General features: G+C 44.7%; 1 protein-coding gene across 1 annotated transcript in view; it reads left to right on the top strand.

Moving 5' to 3' along the window:
• LOC144128189 (MAM and LDL-receptor class A domain-containing protein 1-like) overlaps positions 1-23924 on the top strand; it is a 197039-nt gene that overhangs the window by 51870 nt on the left and 121245 nt on the right. Inside the window, exons 14-20 of the mRNA XM_077661338.1 lie at positions 1443-1580; positions 5164-5444; positions 7146-7254; positions 10206-10328; positions 15381-15520; positions 18082-18192; positions 21867-22083. Of these exons, the coding sequence (XP_077517464.1) occupies positions 1443-1580; positions 5164-5444; positions 7146-7254; positions 10206-10328; positions 15381-15520; positions 18082-18192; positions 21867-22083 (1119 nt within the window). The remainder of the gene's footprint in view (positions 1-1442; positions 1581-5163; positions 5445-7145; positions 7255-10205; positions 10329-15380; positions 15521-18081; positions 18193-21866; positions 22084-23924) is intronic.

The raw sequence follows: 23924 nt of genomic DNA, 5'->3' as shown, positions 1-23924 counted from the left end.
AGCAACGAGATCTCACTGGTGAAATCTTTTATATCAACATTGCTATGAATGACATATATGACTGCTCGATATCACCGCCAAAAGGAGGATAATTTCCTCGGATCGACTCACAAATTCTAAAGCTATAAATTTACACCTACGTTTATTTTCTACAAACATGATTTGACGTCTATATATTTAACAAACCTCACCCGACTCTTCAGCCTCGCGTCGTGTACAGGGTGTTTCTCGTAAGACTTCACAGAATACATAAAAATGCACTTTTCGAGATAAAAGAGAGCTTTTTTCGGCATGGTATTTTCAGTGGAATAGTACGCAACATCGATGACGTTGTTGGTTCCGAGTCTCGCTGCGCACACTGCCACGTCTTGCTTGATTTTATCAAAGAGACAACCGCGGATACAATGATGACAACCGCGGCATAAATGTCCGTGTACTTTGAGCTTGCAAGGAAGTGATACCATTGTATTTTTTCGCGGATCGACCGGGTAAATCCACGTCCCGATAGTTGGAGCACCAAGGTCCTAACGATGGATCTTCTCTGGATGAGGCCTTTTCTGTGTGCCCATTCGTATCCGACTTTGAGGACCGGGATGGCGGGAAAAAACAGTTCGTTAAAGTTTCACATAATCGTTCACATCTGTCTTGGTAGCGAGAAAAGAGAGGACGAAGAAACGTTGTTGTGGTGACATGATTGGGAGCGGACTCTGTGTACGTAGGCAGCGCGTAGCGAGAGAGCTCTGTTAAGGATTATCCAGCAGATGAGGCCTTTTCTGTGTGCCCATTCGTATCCGACGTTGAGGACCGGGATGGCGGGAAAAAACAGTTCGTTAAAGCTTCACAGAATCGTTCACATCTGTCTTGGTAGCGAGAAAAGAGAGGACGAAGAAAAGTTGTTGTGGTGACATGATTGGGAGCGGACTCTGTGTACGTAGGCAGCGCGTAGCGAGAGGAACTTGCCACTGATAGCTATAGCGCTGTTAAGGATGATCCCAGCAGTGGCGTTGAGTCATGTGGTGAATTGCCTGACTCGCACACCATCTTATTTACTTTTTTCACGATGTTAGTGGGCGTCCGTGGGTTTTTGGATTGCTTTTGCAGCAGACGCAGACCACTAGTCGTAGTATTAGTGCTTCCTAGATCACATTCGACTGTTTCGACATTAACGACAGTGCAGGGACACTATTTCTTCTGAATGCTGTTACGAGCATAGCGCTCCACTGTATAAGGGAGTGAATATCTCGTTGCTTTTTGCAATCGAGAAGGAATGAGATGCGCAGTGCACGATCCATAATTATTTTAGGTTCCTCTTTGCACATTCATAATAAAACCATAGGTTAAAGAAGGAGGGCGTTCTACCAGTTGTTATTTCGTATCGGTAACGCTCTGCTGTGGCTCTCACAGGCTCAACGTATTGTCGTTCCGCTGTTCACCCATTTCAGATTACCTGCTGAGTTGTAAATTCGACGAAGGAGATCTCTGCCACTGGACCTCCGAGGGTGGCCTGTCCGGAAGATGGACCCTGGGGCCCCCTGCGGGCTCAACTCTGGGACCTGTGCTGCCCCCAGACGTTGCTCAAGGTTTGAAACTTCAGAATTCTTCACCATTGAAAATGCAGTTTTAAGCAAAATCAAAACTAACACATCAGCAGCGGACACAAGCCTGAAAACACTGGGGGTGTCAAAACAGAATGTAAGAATTCTACGAAACAACTCAGAAATTGAAACAACATAGCTTATGACGTAGAAACAAAGCATCTTACAATGAAAAAGAATTATGATTGCAATTAAAGTTCAAAATGTGGGAAGTAATTATGACTGTCGCTTAAGTTTACAAGACCATGCGGCGCGAGCCAACGCCCCGATCTAAAGGGGATGCCAATAAGATTAATCCATTCGTTGAATGTATCACTAAGGGCAGTCCAAAGCAAAATGCTCTTCCAGTCCATTTTGGAGTGAAACCTTTGGCTGGTGCCCTGATTTAAAGCTCTCTTTATACAACATACCCGTAAAAAGCAGAAAAGAAAAAGAAGTGCGGTCTACAGCGGCTATGAGCTTGATGAGTGAAGCCACTTGGTTACAAAATTTGGTGGCCGTAGGCAATTAAATGGTCTTTGGTTGTCTCTTTATATTCACTGGACACATAAATGTATGTCTCATTCGACAAGAACTACAAAGCAAACAGCACAGTTCTTGAAAGATGAATTAAGATTGCATATGTTACCCAACCCAGCAGTCTCCGACACTGAAATGCACGTGAAAAGTCGATTGTGGGCTCATTTGCTGGTGTAATTTCTTTGATAAAATTTCACTCTTGAAAAAAAAGAAAAATATTGTTGAGATTGCTTGCCAACAAGGTAGTGCATGGCGTTCTGAGCATTATTCAGTGGAATGCCGTAAAAGTTGCTTTCGTTACCAGTAAAGAGCACCCAGTAGGAAATTATTTCTAACGATTCAGTTCCTTGAAGCTTCCGGTGGTACAAAGATGATTTACCAAGGAAATGGTATTAAGAACAAACTGACGGAATCTTGGAGAAGTAGTAAGAAATAATATTACTAGCTGAATATTGGTGGTATAGCGAGCTCTATACTTATTCCTGTGCACGCCAAGACAAGGTCTCTTTCTAGTTTTGCGAGTTCTGTAAGGAGGAGTCCAGCTAAATTGGAAATATGCAAGCCAGTATCTCCATAGAACACTTTAGCGGAGTGGTGAAATCGCTTTCCAGGGAGATAGGTCTGTAAGAAGACAAAAGTAACGGAAAAAGAGGAAGATTTCAAGAAAACAAGCATTAAAACACCGGTGGTGAGGCTGCTATGTTAAGAAGCAGGTAGTGGCTACGATGGGGCGCTATGGTCGCTGCCCATATCATAGCCCACTTTAATGACGAAGAGCGCCTACAATGCGAAATGCAATACATAGAGCAGCTCCGGCGGTCCTAGAAAAAGGCTGTATTTTGGGAAGAGGCTTTGAGAAAGTAAAGCAATGATTCGTTAGCGAATAGGGAGGACAATTCAGTATATACATACTGTATTTTGCTGACGAGGGCGGTTCCTTAGGCAGTTTTTAGCAGGGTAGTTTAGAGGATACAAGGATGAAGATTACTTCGTGCTAGTTAGATATATGTGGGTTCGAGGTGGCTGATAGCTGCAGAAGGGTCGAGTTAAGAGGCGGGATAAATGTGATTTTCTGGCAATAGAAACGGGTTTTTCGAAGAGATGTCGTGAATGAAGGCACGTGCCTCTTCGGTCCCTCCGCTAATCGCATGACTCGGGCGCCTTCAAGAAAGACGCGCATTTAGAGGTGCTCGAGATCTAGGCCTTCAGGTTTCTATACAGGTGTGTCAGGAACAAACAGGTAATACACTTACAAAGGGCACCCTGGCAGTTCCTGCAATACGTGGTGATTTTTTATTTGTGACGGTGGAAAACGACAGCTTCTGCTTCGGTTGCTGCGGAGCTAGGAATGCCGGTGCGACGGTGACCACTCTGTTACTTTCTAGTGACTGCTAGTCTATTAGCGCTTCATCGGTCAGAGCCACATCAGTAAAGTTGCTCTAGGATCCCACTCATTGATCGTTGTCCGTGTGCTTGCACTCCACTGCGAACGCCCTGAGTCTAATTAATCGCAATGGTTCTCGTTCTTGGTGTGGATGACATCCGTTTAAATGGGCACCCACTTAGCTTGCTTGTAATGTTCAATCTTCGAGTACCTTTCTGATCTTGCGAAACAAAGCAAATTGCAATCTGGCTTGAAATGCAATGACTTTCCCAAAAGCTTTTTCTTTCTGTAACAGAGAGCCTAGCAGTCCTCCTTGCTACGCGTGAAGCGGCAAGAAGGCCAGAGACCACAAGTTTTTCAGCTGCGCATGGTGTAGCTCACAAAGTTGGTCGCGTTCTAAAGGAATGCCAGGACTGGTGGGCCTGAACCAGCCACTGTTTGAGATAGCATATCCATGCTGCTCTGCCTACCCACCAACACAAAATGATGCAAAGGCACGCGCGCTGTTTCTAGAGATGATCGGCCTATCAGAATCAGAATCCCTTAGTTTTAAGCTGCAAAATCGTGAGCGCGTCTTTGAACAATATGTCCTTTCTCACTTTACTTTTTCATCCTTCATGCTATGAAGCCGTGCAAACCATGCAGATTCAAATTTTCCCAGCGTCTCTGCTTTCTTGTTGTCTCACTTTAATGCTATCTCTTTACAGTTTCAAGTAAGCTTCAAAAATAAAAAAGTTATGATACGGAAGGAAGGCGGTGGTTTTTTCCGCGGATTGGTGTATAACGCTAGAACTATGCTCATTTTTCCTCTCAGTCGAATACATCACATGCCTTCCAGAGGCCCCTAGGTCGCATCAGCAAGCATTATGCATTTATTCGCGGCAGGTGTTTTTCAGCTGGCACATACAGGTGGCCTGAGTTTTTGAGCGAGCATTTCCTCTGCGTTGATATAAGCAGTAATTGATGCCCTGCAAATATTTTAATGAGCGAGGCAATGGCTATAAGCGGCGGTTGCTTCCAAAACAGGGGGAGAGAACAGACGTGCATTATGGCGCCGAAATACGCTGTGGTATAGAAGCGATGAAATTCACAATGTATGGTAATTTGAGAGCTGCGAGGGTGAAAAACAGCCTGCATATTTGGGCAACAAGACTACATGCTACTTTGGTTGGGATTTGAGCCGATTAGCAAAAGTAACAATGGGGACGTATATAAATTTGTCTAAGTTTCCATGCAGCCGGTACGCTGAGAAGCATAAAAAAGTGCATTTTTCTGCTCAAAAAGAGGTTCAAAATACTTGCAGCTTTAACCCTGGAAGAACTAAATATGCGAAGGTGTACGTAGATGGAACGTTGGAGTTAGCACCTATATTCGACCTCCTCCGCGAGAGGGAGGGAGTTCTGCGAATAAAACTCCAGCCTTCTTCAAGAAGAAACACCGAACTTACCAGAAGTATACGATCGAACAGTTTAATGAGCAGTGCAAGGACAAAATCTATGGCACGCTGTGTCGGATCCTAGTACCAACAGTACAACATATGCAAAGGAAAAAGAGGAGACTCAACTGCGATACAGTGCTGCTATTTCATTTTACTCGTGCTTGCGCTTGAAAACGTAACTATGGGGCATGTTTTCGTCACCAACCTACCACCCTGTTCTTGTGCAGGCGGCGTGATCCACGCCAATGGTTCTACCATTGCAAACAACGGTGGCGTTCTGCAGTTATCTTCGCACACGGTGCGCCGGCAGGAACCCGCTTGCTTTTCCTTCTGGTACCACATGTTCGGCGGCAAAGGAGTGCAGCTGGTGGTGAAAGTTAAAGCAGCGGACAGTGGGCCGTTCAAACACTGGCGTTCGCTGCAGCTGTTGCAACGCGAGGGCCGCACAACGACCGACAGATGGTACAATGTACGCCGGACCGTGTACCTCTACGATGTAGAGAATAAGGTACGCCAGATTACATTTTTATGCTCAATAATCTTTAATTAGGTGCCTTTAGCATTATACCCTCCCGATAAAGTTTATTTCCGCCTTTTGCGCTAGAGCAGTGCTCACGAATATGCATAGTAGCGCACATCGCAGTGTAGGTTATGAATACTGGAGCTAGCGAAGACAAATGAAGTTTTATGATATGCGACTAATTGTTTGCTTCTTGTTTTACCGTTAAGTGTATAATCACTTTGCCGAATGAATTCTTATGTTTTATGAGGCCTACAATTGTTATTGATTTGCTCTCATACGTAATTCGTCTTATGTCTCCTTTCCTGCACTTCATAGTATTACATTCAATGAGCCATGCTCTAAGTAGCGTGTTAGATGGTGTACGCATTTTTCTTAATTACAGTTTCTTCATGCATGCTCCCCTTTCATGAAATTTACGCATGAGATTGCGTTAAGGTAATGTTGATTAAATAAGCAAAGAAGTAAATAAATCTTTAGAGAAGTACCTACCATTCGCTTCCACTGAAGGCTGGGGCGCCGAATTGGCGCCGGCCAAAGGTGTTTATCATTTGTTTGCAAGACATTGCCTTTGTGAAGAGGCCACAGTCAAGACGGCTTTAGGTATGGCGGCACGTAAATGACGGAGAGCGTCATGAAGCGATTCAGGAAGAAAGCAATCCAGCCACAAAATATAGGCTTTCGTTCGAGGCATGTTACAAAAAACACCACGGCATGTTTTTAGCCGAGATCATGCGTCACATCTGCAGCACCAGTGCTCCGCTTGAGGAAAGTGAGAAAAAAAATGAGCACATATTTGGTTCTTAACTGGAGTCTATACTTTAGTGCATGCACATTAAGTAAACGAAGCTAAGGTTGAAATCGCGCAGTCTATTCGCTGACTTGCTCATTCTGCACCGCCCTCGCTACTACTTTTAAAATCCACTCTTGTCTAGCCGACTTTGAGCATTTCAAAATGGAACAAGAATGATGCCGATTTCATTTCAAAACCTTATTAATCGGCTTTCACGTTCTCAGCGTTTTTAATATACGTTTCTCGTGGGAAATATTTTCCCATTCACGACATTTGGTAAGTTTCAGTTTGAGAACATTTGTACACATAGGACAAAAGCCGTTGTGCGACGTAGTTTTGAGGGTGACCGCTTGCACAATGCAGTTCTAAACATGTATTCTTTAATCGGCGTGTCAAATACGAATTTCCGCCTAATTAACGCGCTACCACTGGCGTTTCATAGGGCCCCGTAGTTAAAGAGTAATTTCCTGAATTATTCTGTAGTGCAAACGTGATGATGATGATGATGATGATGATGATGATGATGATGATGACATTCGTGGTGGATTTTATTGGCTCAAAGGCCGATCCCGCACCAAGCGGAACGATGGAAGACATATTTCATCTACACAAGGTATGGTTAAGCACCCATTTTTCAAGCCATTCACCGAAGACAAGTCGAGAACTGTGCCAGGGTAAAGCTTCTACCTGATCGGAACTGTTGGGTACCCAGAGGCACTGGGCGTGGAACCCCGCACCTTCCGAGTACGAAGCGGATGCTGTAAGCCACCGCAGCGGTTATATAAACATGGTAGTTCAGGATGCAACGTGTGCAGTTGAGTTCGCTCCCCGCTACCGAAGGAATAATAATTTTATATCAGACGTGAGGTAATACTTACATGCACTTTTATTCGCAGATTGAATTTCAGTTGAAGAGCACAGATAACCGGCAAGCTGCTGCCGTAATGGCTTTGGGACCAATAGATTTCACACCCGGTGCATGTGATGTGCTGACGGACGCGAAAGGTGAGCCTCGGTGGATTGTTTTGCTTCTTCAGTTTCGATTGCTTGTAATGTTTACGACGTAGTTAGGGAATTATGGAAAAGATATGCTAAGGAAATGAAGGTGGTGATAGTGCGAAAACGTTTAATTTAATGACAGAACCTGCTGTAACACTTTCTGGCGGGCTTGTTGGTTCATGACAGTGAAATATGCATGCCCTAACTCGGCGACGTGACAGGAGATGAAAGATGTCCTCTCATTTTGTCACCTTCATTGTCGTTATCCCTTCAGCGCATGCGCATTTCATAGTCATGATGCCTGTTTACGAATTGCCTTCTGCGGAAATGAGGCTGGTCACATCGTACCTTGAGGTGGGCGGCGAATTGCCGTCTTAGAAATGATGTCAACACAGTTATATTCGGCCGCTATATGAAGGCAAATTTGAGCGGTACCACTAAAAGGAATAATGCACTAATTTATAAATTTTAAAAGTAGATATTAACGTACCGATTGGCGGGACAAGATCAAAAAGGAGAAGGGAAGAAAATAGCCGGCTGGTTATCAATGACCTCTCGCAGAACATGTCATGACGTCCCATCATTTTGCCTACGTTTGGTTTGTTTTTATGCGGTTTAACGTCCCAAAGTGACTCAGGCTTTGAGGGACAGCGTAGAGGGCTCTGGAAACTTCGACAACCTGGGTTTTTTTTTTTAACTACCACTTACATCACACTGTTACACGGGCCTCTTACGTTTCAACGAAATTTATGTTACGGTGCATTTAGTCCAAACAAAGCCTAGGCTTTTCTTCTTTCCGCTCGCGTGTGCCTGTGCCCCATTGTTTCAGCCTATGCTCACCTTCTGACCGTCGGCCGGCGTCCAGTTTTTGCACAGTTCAGTTTTCCTAGGCATACGGAGTCTTTAAAAAGGACTGGTCCGAAGAGAAGGCATACCGTTGGCACGATGGCATATTTTAGAAGTAGAATCTTGTCAGAGTGCAGTTTTTGTAGAAATTAATCAAGGTCATTTGATTTAATTGGAGAAAAGGCCAAACAGCATCGTGAATAACACTGGTCGCCTACATCAAGTCGGTGCTACGAGGTTGATGTTTCCTAAAGGACTCAAAAGAAAACATTTGACAGAAGTCTTTCTGGTTGGGAAAATTAATTTATTAGAAAGATGACTGACGCCAACCAGGTTAATTTTTGAAAAACATGACGTTTCGGGACCGGCTCGGTCCCTTCTTCACGGTGTGACTACGGGCGAGGCGCAGCTTGGCTTTTTAAGCCCTCGTGTTGAATACCTCCGGGTCAATGGCGTAAACCATGGATGTAAGACGAAGGAAGTGTCCCCAGGGAGCGATTAACATTCCTTCGTGTCTGTTGTATGTGCCACGACACCAGAAGAAGCCTCCTGCGCTGGTTAGCTTCGGTCTCCAGTAGAATAGTGGCGTCAAAGTCAATTCGGTGGTCACATTCCTCGCAGTGTTCGGCCACCGCGCTGCGCTGACGGTTCATTTGTCGGACGTCCTCTTTGTGGTGCCTCATTATTTCGGCGACGTTCTTCGTTTTCCCCACGTACGAGGCCGGGCAGACTTAGCAGGGAATCTTGTATTTAACTCCTTGGGCTTTTTCTTTTGGGTGACGGTCTTTCAGGCGGGGGAGCAAGCGTCCGATGGTGGTAGCCGGTTTGTGCGTTGTTAGCACCCCTTCTTTACCGATAATTCGAGCCAGTTTCTCGCTCACGCCTTTCACGTATGGTATGCAAACACGTTTCCGGTTCTGGCGTGTGCTTGCAGAAGGAATAGAGCTGTTTTTGTTTTTTCTTTTTTGCTTTTGGCTGACGCGTCGGATGAATGAACTGGGGTACCCATTTTTTTGCAGATCGGAGACTACTCGGTTGTTCTCGGTTCTTTTTTCTTCATGTGGAGAACATATGGTATCGGCTCTCTTCAATAAAGATGTAATGACAGATGCCTTATGGGGAGTGGGATGATTCGAGTTGAAATGGAGGTACCGCCCGTGTGGGTTGGTTTTCTGTATACCGAGAACCGCAAGCCTTTGTCGTGCCTTGTGACTAGAACGTCGAGAAAAGGCAGACTGCCCTGCTGCTCACGTTCAGCTGTAAATTGTATGGCCGGTTCAGTTGAATTTAGATGGATTAGGAGGTTTTCTACTTCTGACGTTTTCCCCACACAAAAGCAGTCGTCTACATATCGAAGGAACAACATTGGCTTGGGATTGAAGGTGGCAAGCGCCTGGCTTTCGACGTCTTCCATGTTTAAATTAACCATTGTGACCGATATCGACGCCCCCATTGCAGTTCCGGTTGTTTGCTTGAAAAATTCTCCTTTATCGGTGAAATAAGTACTGCGAAGGCAGAAATCAAGAAGGCGGCATACCTCTTCGACACTGAGTGGCGTTCTCTCGTGCAGGGTTTGGTCGTTTTGGAGTGAGTGGTGAGCAACGGCCACAGCTAGGGGCCGTTGCTCGAGGGCTTAAAAAGCCAAGCTGCGCCTCCCCCGTAGTCACACCGTGAAGAAGGGACCGAGCCGGTACCGAAACGTCGTGTTCTTCAAGAATTAACCTGGATGGCGTCAGTCATCTTTCTACTAAATTCCTAAAGGGCTGTATTCTGGTATAAGCGCACGGAGGCACAAGTTTTTCATCAAGTTTCTCGTCGAGCAGCCTCATTGTGCACCCGTTGCTTTAGCCAGCAATATGTGGTTACAGCCATCTGTCAGCACTCAGTAATGCTTCCAGCCTGGAGGACATGCTGACGTTAGCAATAGTATGCTACGTGTAAATAAAAATGGTTCCTGAAGATAAGGTATCGCAGAAAAAAAAAACTGTTGTTCAGATTAGAAAGGATAACCGCTGTAAAGGCCGAACATTAGGCTGAAAAGAGAGCATGTCATGCAAGAAAACATTCCAATTAATTTATTCATTAAGTGTAATTCGTCCGTCAATGCCCAGGTTACTGCGACTTTGAGTTCGACCAGTGCGGCTGGGTGAACGCCAATGGGTGGGACCGAAAAACGAGGCCATATTCATCTCACGAGCCGGATCAACATGTTCGCTCTGGACCTGTCAATTCAGGTAAGAGAATACGTCGATATTCTTCAATCCCTTTTGTCGTTGTACAGGAGGAAGCCATGCCACCGCTTAGAGGAGGGAAGTAAAAGAAAGATAGAAATGCTAATCCAGTGAAGGGCCGGATTTCTAGCCGTGCGCAAATGGCGTAGACAGAAGGAGGGATGAAAAGAAAGAGGGAGAGAATAAAAGCTTAGCAAGCACTGATGGAGCCATGTACTCATTTGAGATCATTCGTTTTAAATAACTATTCACTGTAAGCGAAACTGCTTGAACTTGGTTGAACTCTGTAGAATCAGCACAATTTTGTTCCTGTTGATTCTTCAAAACCATTAACGCAAGGAGGAAAGTCTTCTTTTGGGCTCCATCATTCGAGCCAAATGGAGTATCTTTTTTTCCCTTTTCTTCCATACCACTGGAGTAAATGTTGCATGGAATGCAATCTCCATCATTCGAGCCAAATGGAGTATTTTTTTTCCTTTTTCTTTTATACCACTGGAGTAAACGTTTTATGGAACGCAATCTGAGGAGAGATGGCAGCCATTGAAACTCACAGTCTGAGTGAGCTTTTTTTTCTTTACAGTGTAGCCGGCAGAAAAAAAAAAAACCAGCCCCGAGCAGGACTCGTACCATCGCACGGGCGGAAAGTGCAGTTTCATTTTCTGGGGCTTTTAGAGAATTCTGCCATCGTCTAAGCCTTTCATGTGGAGTGTTAAAACTGGTCGCTCATCAGATTCCCAATTGCAAATTGGCTTCTTCATCTATTTTCCTTTCATTCGGCGCTTTCAAACGCTTTCGACGTGTTCGTGCAAGCAAGACGGATTATCTAAAAGACAGAAATACTGAGCTATGTCGCGAATGTCAACTTTATATAGACGCACAATTATGTGAGAAGGCGTCCAAGCCAACTAAGGGCGCTGCTAATGAAAGCCGAACAGGAGTCCACATGGGAGACAACATCCACATGTGGTACATTTGAGCTTGAGCTTCAATAATCCTGTTTGGTTTGGAGGGCAGCTTGTCTAACAGCTGTTACCCGGATCCCTCTGAGTGCTTCCGGTCAGCTAAATTAGCAGCGCTTCACGAGTGCGCGGTGACTAGTAAACAGTTACAGCGCACCTGGTGTGCTGAGCCTACTCCTGGTCAGGCAGTAGATCAGCCACCTGGTCCCAGTCGAAGATGAGCAATTAATTGCAATGCTGAAGACATTCTTTAACACTATGCTTGTGCTGGTTACCAGCTTGCACACGCCAGCTGCACAGAATGCGCAGCAGGTGCTGGATATCTTCAATCCAGTCCTTGAAGCTCTCTCCTAGCTGACGCAATGCCTTCTCCAGTCTCATAGGTCTGAGTAGAAGTCGGGATGTCTTACGTTGTCATCCACAACATCAACCGCAACGACAAGCAGCTTTTCTTCACAGTAGAACGTCTGCGCTGCGTGACTGCCCTGTGTTAGTCATGGAGGCCGGTCGATGTGTTCTACCAGGTTGAAGCGTTCGGCAGACCTCAAGGTGTGCAGGATATAGCTGCAGCAGCCTGTGACTTTCTGGGCTTTTGTCATAACCTGTCGTGCTCGCAACCGACCGCATTGCTCTACTTCATCTTGTCCTTGTACGCCCCCTCATCCCTCTCCCCCGGTGCAGGGTAGCCAACGGCAAATCTTTTCAGGTTAACCTCCCTGCCTTTCCTCTGCCAGTTTCCTCTCTCGTTCACTAGTCCGCACGACCAATTTCGGACATGAATTTTTCGATGAGCCACAGAGCATGAATTATATGGAATGGTTTTCTAACAATGTACTTCCCAAGCAGGGTTGCCGCATGAGATTTAAATCGTTATTATACACCGATCCGTGTTAGTGTACACGAAACTTCAGGGCTGATCCGAACAATCACATTGGCAACGTGTTGTGCTGACTGGCAGAACATTTTTTTTACGTGTGGGTGTGTATTGAAACAAATAAAAATAACCCTACATATGAGATCTCTGGCACAGGCTTGCTTTCATGCATAATCTGTACGAATTACTCATGACCGCAGACTGTCAGGTGATGAAGCAACAGAATGGAGGCGATACTAGCATTCCCCTTTTGGTTTTAGTCCTGAAAGTACTTCGCGTGCGTGATGTAAGTCGGATAATCTGAAATTAATAAACAAGAAAAGTCTCCTAACGACTATGACTTAATTAATTAAGATCAATTAGCAAAATAAAAACGAGAATATGCAGCAGTGCCTATTGAAGTGGTTGAGTAAAATCTACAGTCTTTCTGTAACCAATTTCATTTCCCCACCCTGTCACCGGTGGCTTCATAGGCGTAAGCATTCCTCAACACTAATATAGATTTCAAGGCTGCCAGTTTTATGAAGTAATAAGCTTATTTTCTTTCTACTTACCCAGGATGCATAAAATTGCCGGGCCACCGATACGCTTTTCTCGTGTAATCATTTGCCTGTTCGCTTGAAATGTGTGTGCTTCAATAGCTGCCATAAAATGTAGTAGTTGCAAAAAGGCCAATCGAACAGAACTGCACTCTCCCAGCTTCAAGAAACCTACTGTGCAACTCTGCGCCTTTGCATGTTGCAAGATAAGATTGGAAATACTGAAATCCAAAGGAAACGCAACGTGTATATCCTTGTAATCGATAAGGAAGTAATGTATGGAAGAATCCCACAACTGCAATGCCAACCGTTACGTTCACAGAAACCGGCATATCCCTTCTAATAGATAAATTAAAATTTTCTTCATCCACCGGCATTGATGGAATTACCACAAAAGTCCTAAAGAACACTCGCCATGCATCTGCCAAGTTCTTATGCTTACTGTTCGCGCAGTCCATTTCAACGGGTTTCATACCTCACGACTGGAAAGTGGGGAAGGTCGTTCCAGTCCACAAGTCGGGTAAAAAAGATTCGCCACTTAACTACCGCCCCATATCACTAACCAGCATACCCTGCAAGCTCATGGAATACGTCATTTACTCTTTAACAATGCAGTTTCTGGACTCAAATAATTTCTTCCATTCATCACAACACGGATTTCGTAAAGGATACTCCTGTGAAACGCAATTAGCTATCTTCGTTCATGACCTGCATGCCAACCTTGACGCTAACCTCCAAACCGACGCAATCTTCCTCGACTTTGCTAAGGCTTTTGACAAGGTACCCCACAACCGCCTATTTCTGAAACTTTCCTGCCTAAGCTTGCATCCTGACATACTAGCATGGATAAAAGAATTTTTGACTCACCGTTCCCAATCAGTCGTCATTAATAATCAAATGTTTAACTTATTACCAGTTTCCTCAGGGGTGCCCCAAGGATCCGTCCTAGGGCCTCTTTTGTTTCTAATTTATATTAACGACCTACCTCAGAAATTAGATTGCCATATTCGGATGTTTGCCGACGATTGCGTTATTTACAAAACAGTTACTGACTCCGTTAACCAGCAATCCCTACAAGATAACCTAAATCTGGTACAAAACTGGTGCAACGACTGGCTAATGACACTTAATATAAACAAATGCAAGTATATATCTTTCAACCGTCGCAGTAATCCTCTCCTGTTCCCCTACTCTATCTCTAACGTTCCTATCGACCCTGTCCAATCATATAAATATCTCGGTGTTCATCTTAGTCATGACCTCACGTGGAATAGCCATATCGCGAACATAATTTCATCTGCTAACAAAACGCTTGGCTTCTTGAAGCGTCATCTCCACTCTGCCCCCCAGCATGTTAAGCTACTCGCATACAAATCACTAGTTCGATCAAAATTAGAATACGCATCGCCCATCTTGTCTCCGAAACAAGTATACCTTACTAACTCACTTGAATCAGTTCAAAATAGGGCAACTAGATTCATTCATTCCTCATACTCTTTTGATATCAGCATATCAGCTCTGAAATCGCAGTCCAATCTACTTACTCTGGCACTTCGTCGCCACATTGCTAGTTTATCCCTATTTCATAAATTCTTTTATTCCGAGCTATCACAGGAACCCTATATCTGCCCTCCCCCACCGCGCTTTTCTCTTCGCACCGGACATCAGCAGCAGGTATCTCGGCCACGAGCACGCACAACTTTTTCTTCATCATTCTTTCCCCGGACTGCTAGCGACTGGAACGGCCTTCCCCATGAACTTGCTGCCATCACATGCCAAACTATGTTTCTTAACCAAATTACGCGTTTGCTTGCATCACGATAATCATTTTTCTTTGTATAACTCGTTCAAGTTTTGTGTACTTTTTCTGTTGTTAATCTATATGTGTCCCACCCCTTATGTAATACCCTCACACGAGGGTCTTTAAGGAAATAAAGTGAAGTGAAGTGAAATCCAACACTCACTGAAAAGAAGGAAGGTAAAACAGAATGTGTTTGTTTACATGTAGGTAGTAATCGGAGTGGATAATTATGTGTGGAATTATTTCCAATATAACATACTTTCTGAATTACATGAATACAAAAAAGCGCTGGTGAACACATTTAAGGTTAGGCTACACCATCATAAATATTTTCGTAAGACGATAGGGCGTGAGCCGCAGCCGCAGCTTAGTTGATAAAGCACCGTATGCTACATAAGAAGGCAATGAGTTCGAGCCTCACCAGCGGCATTGGGTGACTTTATATACTTTCGTAAAAAAACTCGTCCACCTGAAATTATTATTGCAGTTAATTTCTTACTGAGATCAACACCTCTCAAAACACAATTCCGCGGGATTTGCTTTATTTCAGTGGTTATTAACTTGTTCTCATATGTGTCTTAGCTATTCTCAATCTCCCTGCCATCGTCGGCTTATATAACCGCAATATGATACCAAGACACGTTTCCAATAGGATGACTTTACAAATTATTCTTCGGCGCTACGTAGGATATTAGCAGAGATGGTGGTACTTGCACCTTTAACCGAACTAACAAAATAACACCGCGTTTAATGGCTATCAGAACACGCGCATTCACTGTTTGCGATGGTATGCATTTGGATGGTAGTCTGACCATGAGAAAATATTTTGCCGTTGTCACAAGACAACGGCACTGCTAGCCTGTTTTTGCCGTTTTCCCGCAGCTTTCGTCTTGACAACCAAGCAGTCCTCATGCGTCGACTCTGACTGCACGGTAAACAGCCCCTTGTGGACGGGACAGAGGGGGCCGCAGTGTCTCGAGTTCTGGTATCTGCCAGCCGCAAGTCAAGACGCCATACTAAAGGTGAGTGTAGTGCTTCATAAACTACGGCAGTAACGTAATCGGGTAAAGTTCAATGCTGCGTGCACCATTGTATTCTTTCAAGCAAGAAATGAGGATAACTTTTATAATGTTTTTAGTGCATCAGCACTAAACCTCCCACTCACTGATTTCGCCACTGTAAATCTGACGATGGGGGTTGCTTAAGAAGAACAACCTGGGTCGCACAAGCACCACCGGTGGCAGCACCTGCCATGCAGGGCAGTGGTGCGTCCCTAAACCGGTGCAGCATTTCCCAGGAGCCGTATGAGGACTCCAAGCGATCGATGTATATGAAGTTGAGAATGACCGATTCCGAATAGATGTCTATTATTCCACTAGCGATATCGTGTCATTCCTTTAAGGAGAAGCTAAAGTTTCCATTCTAGCTTCAATGCGCTAGCACTAAGGCCCCTACTCAGAGATTCGCCGATCTTTGAAGCGTGCTTGACCTTGAAAACCTAGCCTGTAACTGAAACCGAAGTGAAAGCCGAAGTGCTAGCGCACCTAATTCGCACCTGGCCTAACAACGCTACATAACTATGTCTTTTATTTCTACGGACGTTCACTGGTGTCGCGTGCAGGTGACTGAAACATGAAAAAGGAAAACTAAGTGTGCCCACAGGAACGAAATTTCACTGCACGAGCTGCTTTAGCTTAGGCCAACACGATGGCAAGACGGGCGAGTTTTCATCACTGTGATGTATGGTACAGTCACCCAACGCAGTTGACTAGGGAGATTATGGAGGCTCTCTATATAAAGAAAAAAAACTAGATTGTGCGTTAGCAGCCCGTCGGTTTGCCTGCATGACAGTGAATTTCGTTTCCTCGATTCCATGTAGCTACACGTTTTTTTGCTTTGTTATCTTGTTTGTTCGCGCGCTTTATATTCCTTGCTTCCTGCGAATAAACCTTGAGTTGTGAGTTAGCGCTGGTCCTGTTGTTTTCTTTCCTTGTCCTCGTCTTTTGCGCTATTTTCGCTTAAGTTAGCTCAGGTTCCATGTTAAGAGTAGTTGGCACCGCCCGTGCACAGGTAGCGCAATACACGTGGCTGGACTAAGGCGATGAAGTACGAGAGTTTGACCAAGAGCAGAATAATTGAAGGAGTACAGTCCAGTTCGGGCACGCTCAATGGTGGCTCTTGCTAAACTATAGGGGCGTGTTCCAGGGGCTCAACGCGTGACGAGCAGCTGCGCGTGCACAGTTGAAGAGTAGAGGCCTCCGCCGTGTCGGTAAATTAGCAGGCGATGACGTCGCACATCAGTTGCGTTGAAATTGGACCATGACGAGCCCACGGATGCAGCGTAGACGGAACGGCGTGCTCAGAAGGCTTAGCATATGCGAGAGGCCAGAGCCCACACACTTGAGGCTGCTGGAAGAAAACGAACGCGTTTGTGATGCTGGCGGCGAACGCGCTGCGCGAGAAGTTTGGCCTTAGTTTTAAGGGGGTTTAACGTCCCAAAGCGACTCAGGCTATGAGAGACGCCGTAGTGAAGGCCTCCGGGAATTTCGACCTCCAGGGGTTCTTTAACGTGCACTGACATCGCAGAGTACACGGGCCTCTAGAATTTCGCCTCCATCGAAATTCGACCATCGCGGCCGGGATCGAACCCGCGTCTTTCGGCCCAGCAGCCGAGCGCCATAACCACTGAGCTACCGCGGCGGCTCACTGCGCGACAACATCCGTTGGCTTCTTCTCAGTCTTTCGCAGATCACAATGCCCACACTGTGACCCTCCCATAACGGTCAAGAAACACAGCCTTGGGTGTTTATGAATGACATCATCACTTCGTTAGCCATTTCGTGGAAGAGCTAGAACAAATGACTTGTCGCACGTTTGTAGGAATCTTCCGTGTTTTGTTTATTATATTCTAAACAAAGATAAGTTTTTATGAGAGTAAAATGGATAAAGCTGTTTTCTAGCGCGCTGTATTTTATAAATTAGAGTGCACTAGAGGGACAGCTTACCCCCTTTTTACACCTATCTGTTTAGAGTGTACTTATTGCGTGAGAATGTGTTCTGAGTTGGTTTATTGAAAGGAAAACTCTGTGGACAAAAAGGAAATAGTGTGCTTTTGGCTCAAAATTGGTTCAATGCTCATAATATATCTTCTTTTACATTGCTGTTATCTTCACTAGACCTCGTTTTATCATCACTGGTAAATGTTTCGTAGTGTGAATAAAATAAACTAGTTCTTAATAAATTTTCATGGAGCAGTTAAACATTATTTGAAGTCTTGCGTTGAATTCGTTGGCTGTGAGGGAAGGAACATTGATGGACTTCGAAACAAGAAAGGCTAAGAATATAAAACATAAAAATCAAGAATAGAATTCACTGCTGATGTTTGCACAAAAAACAACATTAACTTCCGTTTAAGCGCCTCCTCGTTTATTAGAGATACATGTCTGCTTAAATAGATGTTTCGTAATCAGCTACGCTTAATTTGTATTACGTTGGCGCCCAATGAGAGCAGTGAGAGCTGTATGTGTTTAGTTATTCTCTTTATCTGGAAGAATGTCACCGGCGTGCTCTTCTCTACACTCAGGCGGAAGTGCTGGTGAATGGCAAGACCAAAAACCTCTGGAGTATGCCAGTGCATTCGCAGAGGGAATGGACCTTGGCGAGGGTGCAGTTCTTTCAGGAGAACGCGTTCCAGGTAAGCATCACTACAAGGCGAAAGTGGGACTGACCCTTTGCAATTGCTCCTATTATGGAGGCGCAAATATGCCTTCAGTCGGAAAACACACGATCATCTTTTGCTTGCAACCACGCCGAAAAAATTTTAGTATCAGTTTTTTTCTGCTTTGTGTTGTTACGTCTCGATTGTTCGGTATAGTCGTCGGAAAGACAGCTATCAAAAATGAAGCGTATACGTGAAGGCTTCCTACATACCGTAAACTCTCTTCCAATCTTGTCTGTAACAAGACAACTTCTGCTATGCTGCAGGTAGTCCGTCGCATTCACGGCGCGTCAGGAAGAAGGTCTCAACATTACCAACAACCAGACTGAGCGGAACTTTTCGTATCCGACTATTGGATGAGTGTTTTTTTTTTGTTTATGGGGGTTTAACGTCCCAAAGCGACTCAGGCTATGTGGGGCGCCGTAGTGAAGGTCTCCGGAAATTTGGACTACCGAGGGTTCTCTAACCTGCACTGAGAACGCACATACACAGGCCTCTAGAATTTCCCCTCCATCGAAATTCAACCGCCGGGGCCGAGATCGAACCCGCGTCGTTCGGGTCAGCAGCCGAGCGCCGTAACCACTGAGCCACCGCTGCCAGCTCACTGTTATTTTTCTTCTCACATGCGCAATTAATTCGTGAGCCTATTCAAAAGCTTGCGGAGTCAGGCAGAACGACTGAACGTTTCAAATAGCAAAAAGCGTGCGAGAATTGGCACAAAGTTTGAACATTTAAGGGCACATAGATTGCGTATATCTAAGTAATTTATACATGAACTACCAACCTTACGATGGCGCACACTTCAGTCGATGGCTGCACATTCATGTAACTCGTCGACATTATTCGAAGTCTCCAAAATTACACCACATAGACGGTGCATCTGCAGTTACAATGTTAAGAAGAACGTAGTAGGGAATAAAGATACCGCTGCTGTCGACATAGTTGCTTTGTACGTGTGGATTTTCGCAACGGACATCACGAGTTTTTTCGGGTTTCACGTTTCATGTTTTACTGTACGTACAAATGCACGTCCATTGATTATCTACTAAGACAACATATTTATGTTTCTAAACGTTTAGAAAGATTATTTCGTGTTGTGCGGTCACTGACGCGGACGTCTGAAAACAAGAGGCTTGGTAGAAAGAAGGTTGCAGGGAATAAAAATACCGTTGCAGTCATCATAGCTGCTTCTTGACTGTGGATTTTCACCACGGAGATAACAAGTTTCCAAGCTTCGTGTTTCAGAGTATACTGTACGTATAAATGCAGGATTAATGCTTTTGTGCCCACATAAAATAACATCCAAATTTAACTTTCGAGGCCTTTAGACAGATTGATTCCAATAGTGCGATGACAGGTTACGGATGTCAGAAAACAGGCAGTCTGCTTCCGCCTGGAGCTGCATGCAAGGTTCGGTTTGGCTTTAGTGTCACGGCCCCTAGGATAAGGAAAAATTAACCAGGTAGAACTTGGCCTGGTTGTGCTAAATGTCTCACCGATTGTGTGTGCTTGTGGTGTTGGGGAAGGTAGAGCGCTGGCTGAGTGGTATGTGTACATTTAAAAAATTCCCAACACTGCATTCCAGAGAGAGCGAGAGAGTGAGAGACACCTTTAATAATAAAAACAGAGAATTTAGCAGGCGTTTCAAAATCGCTTGCATGCTACTCTGCGGGGGGAAGGAAATTTGGGAGATAAAGGCGGAAAGGGAAAGGACGATAAGGGCGATAAGAGCTTTAAGGGCGGAAATGAAAAGATAAAAAAGAAATAACAACGGGAGAATATAAAATGCAGAAATTAAATGCGTACTATGCTGCATCGGCGAGTAATGATGTTAATACGAAATGATGAAGCGCATATTCCGACAAAATGGCCTAACAAAGCGGACTGCGTGAAGAATGTATGATAGCATCTAAGGTCAGGCAAGTCGCGTTGCCCAAGTCTGAATCCACGTGTGGCTTTAAAATAGGCGCGGTAAAAATCTCTTATTAAACATGAGACGCAAATTTATAGCTCTAATAAATAAATTTTACTGTTACATGAAATTACACGACTTTTTCATAGTATCTCGAGAAATTTCTTTTCTGGGGATGCATTTTATAAGGATCCATTAGCCACTTTTCATTGGGACGTATCTGCTTCTGTGGCGCTGGTTTATGTTGTTCAGTGGCATAGCCGTTGCTTTCAAGCTACCGCGGAAAGGCGGAAAGGGACCAGACGTTTTCTTAGCAGATCTCACTAATGGCAACATATTGCAGCCAGTGGTGATCCAGTGCGTACGGCGAGTGGCGAAGGCTATCGTCAGCGTGAGACGCGCTACCTTGTGAATTCTGCGATTGTCCGCTTGCTGTTTTCATTTGTTGCTGGCGTCACGACAGATGGAATAGAAAAGGAGTAATGGGTGCTTATAGAAATGGCCCATGGTTAGCGTCAGGAGGTAGTTCTTACCGCCCAGTCTAGGCTGGTGACGCTTGCAAGTCGGCGAAGCAGGGCGAGAATTCCACAAAGGAGGCGAAAACACATGTTAAATGACGAAGCTTACATGTTCTAAACTGTGATCACAAAAAGAAGATTAAATGTTGGCATTCAGCATATTAACACAGGAGGCGTTCCACTCATTAGAAAAAAAAACAGGACCATGCTTACATTCCTCTGTTTTTCTTTCTGCATATCGCCTAATGTTTTTTTTTACATGAGCCATAATGAATACACTCCTATCGTGAAATACTGGCATGTAAAAAATGTGCTTATAATTATTTATATCCGTTATGGACAATAGAAACCAGCTTTTATTTGTTACAAGCTACGATTTTTGCAGTGACGGCAGCCACATGAAGTGGAGATAGTTTTGCTTTACCTCGAGATGTCTTCCTTTCATTATATATGTAATTGTTTTTGATATCTTGATTAGTAGTCTGCGTCTAAAGACATCGCATATATAGGACAGAGTGCTTGCGTGCTTCATTTCAAACTGGAGCAGTATATGGGGCCTCTCTTATTTCAATGTTGTGTTTAGAGAAAATAATCCATCTTTTCTGCACTGTGTGCCTTGACCGTATTGCTACTCGCATGTGCTGTTTGCTTGTTGTCGTTATTTGTGGTTCTGTTAGCCTTAGGTAAATATTCTAATGTGGCTTCTTCCGAGAACGTGCGTCATAAATGATTGATTTTAATGGTGTCACGAACAAGTAGGTGCATAAGTGACAGCGCCCTGGAACGGAGTAACGTTAGGCCAGTCTGTGAGTTACGTTAATTTTAACAACTGTTGCAAAACCCGTTTTTTTAACACTTATTTCGTACCTGGACTGCAAGTATCACGCATCACTAGTAGGACATAATGTCCTACTACGCTTCCGGTCGATCATTATGCCCTACAACTGCAATCCCTTTACTCATTTTACGCTGCACGATTTAACAGGCATTGCTTGTTCTTGACGTATGCCGACAGTAAAGCAATTTTGATGGCGCTGAATTACGGAAAAGTTGTAGGAGATACATTAAAACGCCCACTTAAGCTTGTAGCGTTACTGCTTCTGACGGCACTCCAGATGAAAAGTCTGCTTCATTGGAAAGGTATTTTGCCATAAGCTTAGCGACAGCTCCGAACATCTTCTGTCCTTTCGCCATCCTTGTCGTATCATCCGCACTCGCAGGTTGTGTTCCGAGCAAGACTTCCAGCGCAGAAAGTACAGTCCTTCAGCCTCGATGACGTAGCCCTGCGACCCGAGCCATGCTCCCACCTTGCCGAGTGCAACTTCACTGACGGCCTCTGCGGCTACGTCAACAAATTTGAGCGCGACTTCCGATGGCTTGTCGGCACTGGTCGTCTCGAAAACCCAAGTCTGCAGCCGGCCATTCCAATTCCTGCAGGTACACATGCACTCTTCCCATAAATGGGTCAAACCATCGCGAACATGTAAGGTAGAAAAATGAAAAAAAAAACACCATTTCTATGAACAGCCCACGCATTCATAATTTTTGCCCGGGTTAAGTACACAGTAGATCGTTATGCTCCTTATAACAAAATTCAGTCTATATAAAGACGGCCAAATTTAAGCAGAGTAAAAATTTTTTACCATTGATGTTTAATGAACAAAGCCCACACAGCGGTTGCAGTCAGTGGCTGTGTAAGGAAAACATTAGATTTATTTATATCGACAGGAGACTGCCAATGTTGGCACTGTATTGGAAAAATTAATCACGTCCATATTTTTGAGATAAACGGTAGTATACCATGCAGATAATAGTTCGAAGAAATGATAGAAACTAATCTGGAAAATGAAAAAAACAAAAACCGATGTTCACTTGGAAAATTAGCAAGGGGTAGCTGGCTAGTTCTGCGTTCTTCTTTGAAGCGAGCTGGTTAGCCATTCAGAATTTTGGAGGACTATCCGGACTTCTCATGGGAAATTCGAAATACCAAGTTGGCCTGGTTGGGGCTACAAATTATATCAAACTTTACTCCTGCTGAAACTCGCCCTCAGACCACGCAGCACCCTGGCTAACTTAATGTCTGAACCATTTCATGTTGAGCCAGTTCGCGCGCGCCCACTTTAATACGTCATGCTGACAGCGAAGTTGCTTTAAACGGGTGAAGGGAGTCAATTCTACTATGATCCTTGTTATGCTTTTTTCCTAGTTTACTTTTACATACATCGATGTTTTGTCAACTCCTCATCCATGGCCTCCTCCTAAAGCGTCTTTGAACTCGACGTGCTTGAATGTAAAGACAGAAATCCTTTTTAGAAATCTCAAATGAAGGAGACGCGGAATTAGCTTCGCAAGAACGAGATATCGGGATCGTTGGTACTGCATAACGAAGAAACCAGCGCTTGGAGCCGGGACAAACAAGAATATTGAGAAGAAAGCGAGCCCTGCTCTCAAAGGGGCTCTGAAACTTTCCGAGGAGAGGACACCAACTCGCTCAATCACTGCATTGTGTTGTCATGAACACTTGAGACAAATAATACATTTCTACAAGCAGCAGACAACCCACAATCACGCGCGAAAGCTGGCGATCCCTTTCCGACGACTTTTTAATGCTCTCACCCTCCTCCGTCGCTCGCATCTACGTATACAAGTTGAGAGATGGCTATTGGCTGGATTCTTTCAGACGTCAGGCGGCTACCAAAGCCGCGGTCAATAAGCCGCGTAGCTCCGGCGGGTCAGGAAGCTCTCCCCCAGAGGTGGGGCCGGCAGAGGAGCGCCGACCTTCCAATGTGCAAAAAGTGACGAGAGCACAGGCAAAGGCGCGAATACGCTGAAATTCAAATTTTGACTTCAGGTAACTCTGTTTCTACAAAGCGCATTAAAAATTCTTCCTGGACAATATTCGTGAAGCGGCGTGCTTTAACATCCCAGGCATACAGCAACTTTATTAGAGCCCCTTTCAGAGCCCCTTTAATACTTGGGTCAGAGGCTGTTCCTCGCGCTGTTTTGGTCGTCATAGTGTCAGCCTGGCGTGCTGAAGGTGCATTGTTGAAGACCGAATGTATCGCTGCTATAGTCAGATAGAAATTAAGAACGCAGCGGCTTTTCGCCGTCACAGGACCCCCTTCCAGCCAGTCGCGTTGGCCTATTATCATGACCCTGCTAATGTGGCAAAGAAGGGAGTGGCAGATGAAAGGAGGCAATTCCTTCTCTGCAGGGTCAGGGACGTACCCATCTTTTTATTATGGTGCCGCTCCCTGCATTGTAACGGGTTATGAGAA

Source organism: Amblyomma americanum, chromosome 4, assembly GCF_052857255.1.
Source record: "Amblyomma americanum isolate KBUSLIRL-KWMA chromosome 4, ASM5285725v1, whole genome shotgun sequence".
Taxonomy (NCBI): domain Eukaryota; kingdom Metazoa; phylum Arthropoda; class Arachnida; order Ixodida; family Ixodidae; genus Amblyomma; species Amblyomma americanum.
The sequence above is the reverse complement of the archived record's forward strand: the minus strand, read 5'-3'. Positions and strand labels throughout refer to the sequence as shown.